The sequence below is a fragment of the Lactuca serriola genome, chromosome 3 (assembly GCF_051521515.1).
Source record: "Lactuca serriola cultivar US96UC23 chromosome 3, Lser_US96UC23_V15, whole genome shotgun sequence".
In the NCBI taxonomy this organism is placed as follows: Eukaryota; Viridiplantae; Streptophyta; class Magnoliopsida; order Asterales; family Asteraceae; genus Lactuca; species Lactuca serriola.
The window spans coordinates 80,736,270-80,748,665 of NC_136410.1; the positions used below are offsets into that span (position 1 = coordinate 80,736,270).

General features: G+C 33.6%; 1 protein-coding gene across 1 annotated transcript; it reads right to left on the reverse strand.

Moving 5' to 3' along the window:
- Window positions 1-10,617: 10,617 nt before the first annotated feature.
- LOC145092742 (uncharacterized) lies at window positions 10,618-12,015 on the reverse strand. Its single transcript, XM_079030724.1, has one exon. It carries the CDS (start codon window positions 11,902-11,904, stop codon window positions 10,864-10,866), a length of 1,041 nt encoding a protein of 346 aa, XP_078886850.1. The 5' UTR covers window positions 11,905-12,015; the 3' UTR covers window positions 10,618-10,863.
- Between the last annotated feature and the right edge of the window lie 381 nt (window positions 12,016-12,396).

A 12,396-nucleotide genomic window follows, 5' to 3' on the forward strand; every position in this document is an offset into this window, starting at 1 on the left:
CACATAACTTTCCTATTAATCTAAGCAACTCATAAGAACAAGATAATTCAATCAAACTTTTTCATGTAATTAGCCTAATCCTTAAACTAATACAAAACATGAATCTATTGAAAATTATCTTTGAAATTGGATTATAATGAATATTACCACATCAAAAACAGGTTTATAGGTTTAAAAACAGCTTAGGGTAATGATTCTAGTCTAATTCCGACCTTAAAAGTCGAAAATATGTTGTCTAGGGGTCCTACTCGTCGAGTGTATGAACCTACTCGACAAGTAGGATGAATTTCTTCATGGAATCGGCGAGTCCATCAGTGGACTCAGCAAGTCCAGTGCCCAGACAGCCCGAAAATCGATTTTTTTCAGCATTTTTCATCACTTTGCATCAAGTATAATTGAAAACAAGCTTAGGCTCTGATACCACTGGAGGGTTTTGAGCATTCTAACAGTCTTAAGTGTACATGCAACCCTAAATACCTTGGATCTATGTTTTCTCTATTATACATGCAAATATGAATATTCCAAGGTATTACCCTAACTAGCATACAATCTTTGATACTTGGGTAATAAAATAGATAGAATACATACCTTGTTGATGTAGCTTGACTCCATGAAGCTCGAGAGCCTAGTGCCCCAAGTGTGACACCTCAAATGGTTCACACAACATCACCAACACATGGAATAACCATGAGAAGAAGACACTCATGCTCAAATCGGCTAGCCCTCATATATGTATCACTAGTGCCAATTTATTGAGCCAAAGGGGTCCTTATATAGCGTGCACATTAGAGTTACACCATGTAACCCATCACTTTACCCATTCCTTATGCTCCATGGGTTTTAACCTCCATGGAGTATCCATGGGTCAACACATGGGTTAAACCCAACATAAGGAATCATGGATCATAAGCCCACATATATATGAATGAATGATTTACACAATCAATCCCCATATGTTTAATTAGTCTCTTTTGATCACTAAATTAAGTCCAAAATAATTCTTGATCAATATTAATTAAATAGCATGATTTCATATTAATATATTAGAACTTATAATATATTAATATGTCACAAATTTCCTCTTCTCACAAATGGTCTATCCAAATGTTCCGATGCCATGCAACCCAAATGGACTATGCCGAGTCGGGTCAAGTACATACCAATTATTGTTATGGACTTAGACACTAATCCAACAGAAACGTCAGGGGGCGGATGACTTCATGTACAATATCATAACAATTGAATAATAGAGATCAAAGCATTACAACCATTGAATTGAATATTTAATGTTTACATTGTGCTCAAAAAAATTTTCTACGGGATGTCAAATGCATTTGACAAAAATGAAATAACAAGATGCAACGACGTCCCATCCACCAAAATCTATTGTGGTTACCTGTTTACTGGTTTCCTGAGAATAGAAGTGATTTTGAAAAGTTTCAACAATTAAGTTGATGAGTTCATAATTGTTTTTGTATGAGAAAGATTTGTAACTGTTTCGCAAAAAATAATAGTGTATACTTTCAGAAAATCCAATATTTTATTTATAAATGAACTATAAGTCTTAATCCAAAGACTAAGTAATGTTGTACTGAAATGCAGTGTTATGAAGTTTTATCTTCATATAAAACTACTTGAATGTATGTTATCCTCGTTGTAAGTCTTAATCCAAGACTAAAATATAAGTGATGTGGTACTGGAAAATAGTTTTAGTAAGATTTATCTTTTTGTGAAAACTATTTAAGTGTACTCTAGCCCATAAACCAAAATGTTTTGTTAATACCCTATAGGAGTTATTATAACCATACTAATGCGACTAGTTGGCCTAAACGACGTTTTTCAGGTGTTACGACATTTGTCACCCTAGACTAGCCGGTCTAACTGTAGCTAACAGCTGAGGTGCGGGGTTGTCAATCCCGTATAGATCTATACACAAGTGTCATGCTCTCCCTCTAAGAGACTCTGGTTATAATGCATGTCTTAGTTGTGTACTCTGGTAGGTACAATGAAGCTGAAAGTCTCACAACCAATATCAACCAATTTACATGAACTGATCACTCCTTTTCTTGTAGATGAAATAATTATACCTTTAAGTATTTATATGTTTCTTCTGAAATGATAGTAAAATGTTTGTGACTCCCAAACAATACCAATTATAGTTTCTTTTGTATGTTTGTTGAAGCTAGTTATATAATCTTTTATATAAATTCATAGTGATTATATTGTTTAGTTTCAAAATGTAAGGTAAAACATCATATTTTTGGGTGGTAACCCACAAAATAGTGAAATAACTAGAATGTACTCCTTTTTGTTAGAAAAGCTATATTTTTAGTAAAAAAGCTTCCAAAAACCTTGTAGATTTACAAATCATAATTTTTTTTATGATTTTTATAACATAGATTGTGTTTTATTTTTGTTACTTTTGCATTTGATAACTAGTATATCACAAATATTTGTATAAAACTCGTAACAACTATAACTCATGCAAATAATATCTTATTTATCATAGAGATGAAATATGCAAATATTTACGTAAAAAAAACTAAACTTTACTTGTATCCCCCCCCCCCTAAAACATGAAAAAAAAAACTTGTAAACGTGGGGGTATGGACTCACCTTGAGTGGATTTGTGGGTTGTTTGAAGAGATTGTGTGAAGATTTCCAAGCCTAAACTCTTGAATGGGGTTGATGAACTTTTTGAAGATGATATTCCCCTAAGAGTTTTAACGCATAATAATGGATGTGAATATAATGAAACTAATGTAAATGTGTGTAAAAACACTAGATAGTGAGATAAACTTACCAAAACTCTATGAATAAGCTTGGGCATTTAAACCCCTTTGAAGTTTGGAATGGATTTGAGAGAAAAGGGAAGTTAACAGGAAGTAGAATGGAAAAATGGTGGGGATTTTCGGTGCTTCTTTTCATGTATATAAAGGAGAAAATGAGGTGATGTTTACTTGGATATTTGTTGGGAAATAGCATAGATACATGTTGGGTAAACTTTGCATGGGAAACTGATGAAATATCACTTCTTAAAGTCAACTATCCTTATCTCTTTATTCCCACTGAGAACCCATTGAAATTTCCTTAATATGACCGAAATCCTAAGTGATTTTGGCCTAGACATGGTTTGATTTCGGCCTAGGTGTGTTCTAGGCTTGTGATTACGGTCCTACACCCTTCTCTCATGGTGTTTTCGGTTTTGGTATCACCCATTAAAGGGGTTTTCAGTCCTAGTGGTCTTAATCATGGGATTTCGGCCTTAAGCAAATCGAAATCACTAAGGTGGTGGGTTCCTAGGCCTAGCACTATAAAGCAAAGTCTTAATTCATGATTTATGTTCCAACTATTTGACTTGTCTTGACTTGTTAAAACTTGTTTACTTTCAAGAGTTTTTTAAAAATATGATTTCCAAAGTATATATATATATATATATATATATATATATATATATATATATATATATATACACACCTAATGCCCTTTTGGCTTTCAAAGTTTTATTGCAACAAGGTTACATTATGAATTCATTTATAAATAGCTACAACTTAGACCTTGCTTGTTCCAAAATTTTCCAGTTGTCACAATATTCATATTGTTTTAGTATTGACGAGATCCTAAAACATATGATGATGCAATTAAATCTCAAGATGTTGCTTTCTGGAAAGAAGCAATAAATGATGAGTCATGTTCTATTATGGGAAATAATACGTGGGTGTTGTCTTGTCTTCCTCCAAGATGCAAACCTTTAGGTTGCAAGTGGATATTCAAAAGAAAGATGAAAGCTTATGTATCAATTGACAAGTTCAAGGCTAGATTGGTTATTTAAGGCTTTAGACAAATAACTGGCATTGACTACTTTGATATATATGCTCCAGTTACTTGTATATCTACCATTAGATTGTTGATTGCCTTAGTTGGAATTCATAATCTGGTCATTCACCAAATCGATACTAAAACAACATTCTTGAATGGTGATTTAGAGGAAGAGATATATATGAAGCAACTTAAGTGTCTTATCGTGCCTAGAAATGAGCTTAAGGTGTGCAAGTTGTTTAAATCGTTGTATGGGCTGAAACAAGCACTGAAATAGTTGCATCAAAAGTGTGATGATGTTGTCTTGTCACATGGGTTCAAGTTGAATCAATCAGACAAGTGTTTCTATAGCAAATTTGATGAGCCTGGTAAAGGAGTGATCATATTCTTATATATAAAATTATAAATGATATGTTGATCTTTGGTACTGATCAAAGGCAAGTTGACATAACCAAAGAGTTTTTATCATCTCACTTCTCCATGAAGGATATGCGGGAGGGATAAGTGATTCTTAGAATAAGAATCAAGCGTGAACATTAAGGAATCTCAATTTCATAGTCTCATTACATTGAGAAAGTACTTAAGAAGTTCAATTGTTTAGATTATTCTCCAGTAAGTACTCCTTTTGATCCAAGTATGAAACTTATGCCAAATATTAGTGAAGCGGTTTGTCAACTTGAGTATTCAAAGGTCATTAGGTGTTTGATGTATGTTATGACTAGCACAGGGCTTGATATTTCATTTTTTGTAGGAAAGCTAAGTAGGTTTACTAGAAATCCTAGTACTCATCACTGGCAGGCAGTAAGGAGGGTGCATAAGTATCTTTAGAAAACCATGGATTATGGATTGACTTATGTAAGGTTTCCTTTAGTCTTTGATGGATATTCAGATGCTAGTTAGATTAAAAATGTTGAGGACCATTGTTCTACAAGTGGTTGGGTGTTTCTTATTGGTTGAGGTGTCATTTCATCGGCTTCTAAGAAACAAACATGCATCATAAATTGAACTATGAAATCTAAATTTGTAGCCCTTGTAGCCGCTAGAAAAGAAGCAAAATGAATGAGGAATTTGATCTATGAAATTCCTTTATGGACAAAGCCTATATCACCTATCTTAATACACTGTGATAGGGTTTCCACCTTGACAAAAGCATACAATCAATTGTATAATGGAAAGTCACGACATTTGGGTGTTAGGCACAGTATGGTACGTGAACTCATTACTCATGGTATCATTTTTGTTGAGTTTGTTCTATCTCATCAGAATTTAGATGATCACTTGGCGAAGAGGTTAGCTAAATATTTGGTAAGAAAGTATGTTATAGGGATGGGTTTGAGGCCCACTTGATATCTCTATGGGTGAGATACCCAATTCCCTTCTAATACAATGTTAGAAGTTGAATTCAATGTGGAAAGCTTAATTATGGAGATTGTAGCACATTTATGTTATTACATCCCAAGGTATGTACTTATAACCTGTAGAGTTAAAGTAGGTTGATTAAGTTCTTAATAGTTCTTTTCAAAAAGTGCATTAATAGGTGCATAATATAGAAGGACTACCTATGTGAGTGTGAAGTGTTGTTGCTCTAGAAAGCTTGGGCTAGGCTTTTATGCACTCATGAATAGATAGGACACATGGTTGTAATAGTGTCAAGTAGGAAACATTAGATATTGTGTTTAACTTATGTGTATAGTATCTCCAGTTACTCAAATGAGATGAATGGTTCAATCTTTAGGACACCCTGATTCTCGAGTATTTAACATGTATATTATACTAATTTGAAATTTTAATCTTCAAGATATTTTCATTTATGCATGAGTTTGGTTTTGTGGTTATTTTTAGTTAATTAAGGATTACATTAAGATGGGGAAGGAATTTTGGTGATTTTAGTGTTATCAACATATTTTAGTATAGTTATTATTAATACTGAGATATGTTGAGTTCTATTTACTTATTGATAGTGGACGTGTGGAATGCACACTCGGGCTGATAAATATGAACTCAGGAATACAGGGATCCGTAGGCAGCGCCCCTAGCAGGGTCCCAGGGGCAGAGCCTCTGGCAGTGGTTCCGAACATGCATTTTCCCACCAAAAAACGTTTATGACATCATAATGATGTAATTAGTTGGTTGTGTCTGATAACTACCTTTCAACCTCCATTTTGGCGCCAAATCTGCATGTAACCACCATTAACTAGCTTTCCCTCTTGTATAAGAACATATTGCATGTTCTAGAAAAAGGGTTACACTCCATATATACGAAAATCACTCATCGGATTTTCTCTAGCTCTTCAAGAACACAAAACAACAAGGTATTATTCTGTGTTTCGAATTTAGAAGTAGCCTGACTTCTAAATTGTTTCTCTTGGATTATCTCAAATTGGGTATCGTGATACCGTAGGCAAAAGGGTCAAAATCACAGATTGTGGAAAATGATTGCAATCACGATTTTTTATATTATCCTAGTATATTGATATTCTCAAGACCCCAAAATCTAAGAATTAATTAATAAATTATTTGTATCTCTCTTATAACATGCAAATGATATTTGGTTCATTACGGGAAACCTAAAAATGACCATGTTATTAATGGACAGTCTTACCAATTTAGTTATGACATTGCACACTATTCCAACATTTCTAAGATTTCTTTTGTTTGGAAAAGTGTCTAAGTCAATAACTATTGGTAACATTTCTAATAATAACAAAGTCATTTTGGATTACCACCATGACCTATTTGAGGAATTAAGGAGAAAAACTAATTTATTAATTTATTACGTTGAAAAAATAAATCAAAAACTATTTTTGAGTTAATTAAAAATTAATTAAATCAAGAGTTCAATATTAATTAATTAAAAGTTAGTTGGAATCTTCCGGAATCACTTAAGGATTAGGAAAGGGATAGAATTGAGGCTCCACCTACATGGGTTGAGAGTTGCTTTGGGACTAAGTAATTATAGCCTATAAATAAGTTGTTATGGATCAAACTGTTTTGCTCATTGGCTTAGAACTTTTGACACTCCCTTCTTTCTCTCCTTGAACGAATTTCTTAACCCTCTCTAAGGTTTGTAGAAATTGATCCTTCTAGTCTTCTTTTGCTTCTATCTTTGGTGTTCATGGGTGTGAACCATTAGAGTAATTCCACTTTGGATCATCTCCGTCCAAGCAAGGTGGAAATGACAAGATTGTAAGCCAAAAAGTCTCCAGTTGCATGTGTCACAACATGTGTGTACGAGATATTTATACATGTGTCATCACATGTTTAAATAAAACATTATCAGTCTAACCATGTTTAAGTTTGAACACACACACACACACACACATATATATATATATATATATATATATATATATATATATATATATATATATATTGTCAATCGCGGCGCTATAGCGGTAAGCGGAGGTAAAGAAACACTATTTCAAAGTAACAGTTTGAAATAGCGATGGCGCTATTTATCGCGATTATGGTTACCGCTATAGTTGCACTATAACCACTATTTGAATCCATTGCATTTTTTTTTGGCTATTTTACATAAAACAAAACATTTTTCAATCCATTCCACTAAATAAAATTGTTTTTTTCTAAGCCAAACCAAAATGTTTGTGTCATTTCATTGAATAAAATTGTGATTTTGTGAATGTAATAACTTCCATTGATGACTTCAACCGAAACCATATATGTGTTTTCTTGCTAATTATGTTTAAGGCTTGAAGTATTAGAGTATGATTAAGTGTTAAATTTATTAATCATTTTATTTGTTAAATATGATTTTGTTGAAGTATGAAAAAATGTTAAATATTGTTTATGTTTTCTTGTTGATTGTGTTAAAATATGGTTAACTATATCATTGGTAATAGGCATGCGAAGTATGAAATTATGATATGTGAATTATTTACAAATTAACTAATTAATTAGATTTGATTGAATTTTGAAATATGATTAACTGATATATATATATATATATATATATATATATATATATATATATATATATATATATATATATATATATATATCACCACAATATACCACTGCAAGAACCATGATTTCAACTAACGATCGATGACCACTATATATATATATATATATATATATATATATATATATATATATATATATATATATATATATATATATATATATATATATGATACGGTTCTGGTGTCATACCTAAGGCCGCCTCCATGGCCAGATCCTTTAGAGACTAGAACAAGCCCTTGTGACACTCTTTGGCGACAGTTACTATCTGCAACTAATACCTTTACATGGAAACACCCACGTTGCTGCCATGTTGCCTACGAATTCCATGTCCCTTATTATTAGTATTTCTTGCATTTTATTCACTTATTGTATTTATTTATTTTCTAGCAAAAGTAGATCAACGGTTACACCCATGTTGCTCATTTCCTAGTTTTTAGCCATTTGCATTGTTATTTATATAGATATAATTGTTTTGTTTTGAATAGAGAAGAATTTGATGAAACTAGTACCTCTTTCACGTCTTATTTCTTTAGGAGATTAGCCATCTCAAATTGACCCTATCTTGGAGATTGACCATCTCGAATAGGTCTATATATATATATATATATATATATATATATATATATATATATATATATATATATATATATATATATATATATATATGATTTAAGACAATATTTTCTCAAAGTGTGGCGTGGAATACAAACTTAGAGTCATGGCATCATAACAACTTTTTAGAACCATGGGTTTTTAGTCTGCAAAGTATTTTTTATAATCTAGACTAGATGGTAGATACAATCACTATATATATATATATATATATATATATATATATATATATATATATGATTTAAGACAATATTTTCTCAAAGTGTGGCGTGGAATACAAACTTAGAGTCATGGCATCATAACAACTTTTTAGAACCATGGGTTTTTAGTCTGCAAAGTATTTTTTATAATCTAGACTAGATGGTAGATACAATCACAAGACTAGAGACAATTTTATTTGTGTGTATATGAGAGAGACCACCATCATCCGCTGATGCTAACGCCTGGTTCCTTGCATGTCTTCTTCACATGTCTCATGGAGTATTAAGCTCCTTCCTAGTTTCTATATACTTTCCCCTTACCTCATTGTCCCCACAACATTCCAAACCACTTGGAACTTAACCAAAATCTATCGAGGAGAGGGCACCAAGCTTAAGAAGAACAAAACTTGAAACCAAATTTCAATTTATTCCATTCAAAAAAAAAAAAAAAAATCCAATCGTTAGGGTCACATGTCCCCATAGTTCCCTCTTTAAACTCTGCCCCTCAGTGTTGTAAACTTGGAAAGAATTGCATAAATCCTTGTCTGAAGGGACTAGCAGCAGCAACTCCGTCCTCCATAGGCTTAATTATCCCATTTGAAACCCTAACTGCTCACTTTTGACATACAAGTTTTTCAGATAGTTGAGAAGAGGGTTTCTGACTTGTTATGAGTCATACAAATACAATTCCCTTAGACGGAAGTTGATTTGGTTGGGTTCATACACCATATGTGGATTTGCAACGCTACTCTCAAATATTGCATTTGCCCAAATTCTTATTATAACACATTTTGAATATTTTATATTAATTTTAAATCTTTATTTTTATCATTGTCTTTTTTAAAATATATCTATTTTTATCATTAAAGCTTATAGAAGTAATCATTTTACCACTTGCACCAAATCAACCTACATACCAATATATCAAGCAATTAGCAAAAATAAATAAATAAATAGATAAACTCAACAAAGATACAAAATAACATATTAACAAAAACCAAAGCGATAACATGAGGACAACGTTAGAGAGGAATCGAGCCGAAATTTCAAATATGATATTAAAAAGAAAAAAATGGACCAAAACATGAACAGAAAAAGAAAAGAAGTGATGGAGAAAGGGATGACGACACTATGAACCCACATGCCAGAGAACAGACGACAACGTAACAGGGTTTATTTTAACTACTTAATTGTTTTGTTTGTAGTTTTTAATTGATTAAAATAATAATCTGGATAAATATGATATTTTGATATTTTGAAAATTTATGAACATATACCAAATTCAGATATTTTGTAAATCATTGAACTTTTGTATTAGTATACATATCATATTTATTATTATAAGAAGATCAAAGATGTCAACATAATAAAAAGTTGCCTCAAATTCTTTTACTAGTTTCTTTCCAATTTCACAAAATATACACATTGCAAACTAAATACATTTTCAACATTGCACTACACAACAAAAGAAATTAAGTATTAGATGTTGAAGGTTACTTACCATATATAGATGTAATACTAATGCCAACAGATGCAGCAATTGGATAGTAGCCAACACACAAATGTTTGAAGACTGCATCAAATTTTTCCAAAAAAAAGATTATGAAGTCATAATGTTTCCATCTAAAGAACACATTTAGGAATCAAAACAGTCTCATTGCTTTTTCATTCCTAAACTTTCTACAATATCATCATTTGATAGATAAAAACCCATTGCATTTAAAACTTCTTACATAACACAAACAAAATAAAAATAATTACCTCCCAAAATGGTGGAGCAAGCTGCTTTTGATGAACATATTGTCTTCTTCACTATCAGGAATAACAAATCAATCTACATATCCTAATACTATAACATCTTTAAAAACATTGGAAGAAAACGAACCCTTGTGAGATATACAGAATTAAAACTTTGAAGGCAATTCTTGGTTGAATTTGAAACTGAAACATTTATTATCTTTCAATGTATAAAGTTCAAAGAATGTAAATCTGCAATACCAAATTGAAGAGCTCAAGGAATGTAGAACCACAAAATGCAATTGTCATACACAGGTCTTGACTCCATGGAAGAAAAGAAAAGAAAAGAAAAGAAGAAAAGGAAAGGAAATGTTACTGGGAAAGCAGGAAAGACTCAACAAATGATATTCGTATACCAGTGACTGTTGCAGAATTAAAAACATGTACAATCGCTGCAGTCAGCAAATAGGTAATTGGAGTCACATAAACAGCTTCTTGCCCTTGTTGTTAATCAGCAGATCCTCAGGTCATCATCCAGCCTGCTGAATTGACCCAACAGATTGCCATTGTTATCTATCACAAGCATACCAATGCCCAAACCCAACCATGGTGGCTTGTTTCCTTCTTCTGTATCTACATTTTCACTTAATTGACCTTCCTCCGTAGTTGTGTTTCTTCCTTTCTCCTCTGTGGATACTTCCATGGAAGTGGTGGTGGTGGTGGTGGTGGTGGTGCCGCTGATTGTTTCATCGCCACCACCACCACCGCCACCGCTCGTCTCGGTCTTTGAGGATTTACGAGATGAGCCACTTTCTGATACGAATGGAGCCATGTAACCCGGCCTCAAACCCATCTTCATCGATTGGAGTGTATTTGAAGCCTCTTCTTCAGCATCACATGTATCATCAGACTGGATGTTTGAATTGATTACCGGGTTATGAACATTGGCACCCCATCTATCCCACTTCTTCCAATGAACCACTTTCGATTTCGCAATTGGGGCGTGATCCGGAACGACCCGACCCGACAAACGCGTCTCCTTCTCCTCCCCCTCCGTAGAGTAATGATCTGCCTCCTGAGAAACCTGTGTCGACGATTCGCCATCGGATTTGGGTCGAATTGGGGCAGAAGCCGACAATCTTGCTTGAAACTCCTGCTTCTTGGTCGTATACGCTTTCGATGCTTCTTCCGCGGTGTTATATGTACCCAACCAAATTCTTTTTCTGCTAAATGGATCACGGATCTCAGCCGCCCATTTACCCCACTTTCGCAATCGAACTCCGGTTAATTTCTTCTTTCCGGTTTGATCCGCCGAATCCTTCCGCTCCACAGGTTCCTCGGCTTCATCAGATTTGACCCCAATCACAATTTCACAAACAATTCGGCGTGGCGATGATCGCTCTCCGCTGTCAGCTTCATCCGATGATGAGTCGGTGGCTTCAGGGTCGGAGCAGATGACTCGAATTTTCCTGAGACTTTTGCCGGTGAATTCTGGTTGTTCCTTGTTGGTGACGTAATTTCTCAGCCTCTTGCTTACACGGTGTTCCGCCATGGCTGTTGATTCCCTAGGTTTTCTTCTTCGCTGTTACCTTGCTTGCTACACACACAAAAACACGCAGAGATGGATGGTGGTAAAAGAGAAAGAGGGGGATATATTCGAGGGTTTGTAAAGTTTAAACTCTAGACCGACGGAATATTCTTCCGTGTTATGTGTGTGAACTGTGAAGCCTCTTGAAGTTGGGCCTTCAAATTGGGCCTAGAAATTAGCCCATACATTAGAGCCCAAAGAATAAACTGATTACTTAAAAGTAACTTGTGTGTTGTGAGTTGTGAATTGTGATTATGGGGAACCAGTTTGGGCCGGGTTTATTTTTCTTAGCATTGATATTGTGTTAGTAGAAGAAATATTTTGATTTTTGGATTCCATATTTTTTGATGGGACCAAAAAGTTTATCTGGATACATTTCGTCCAGTGTTATCATATGTAACATATTTAAAAAATTTCGTTCTAACATACCTGAAACCATAAACCAAAACTGTAAGC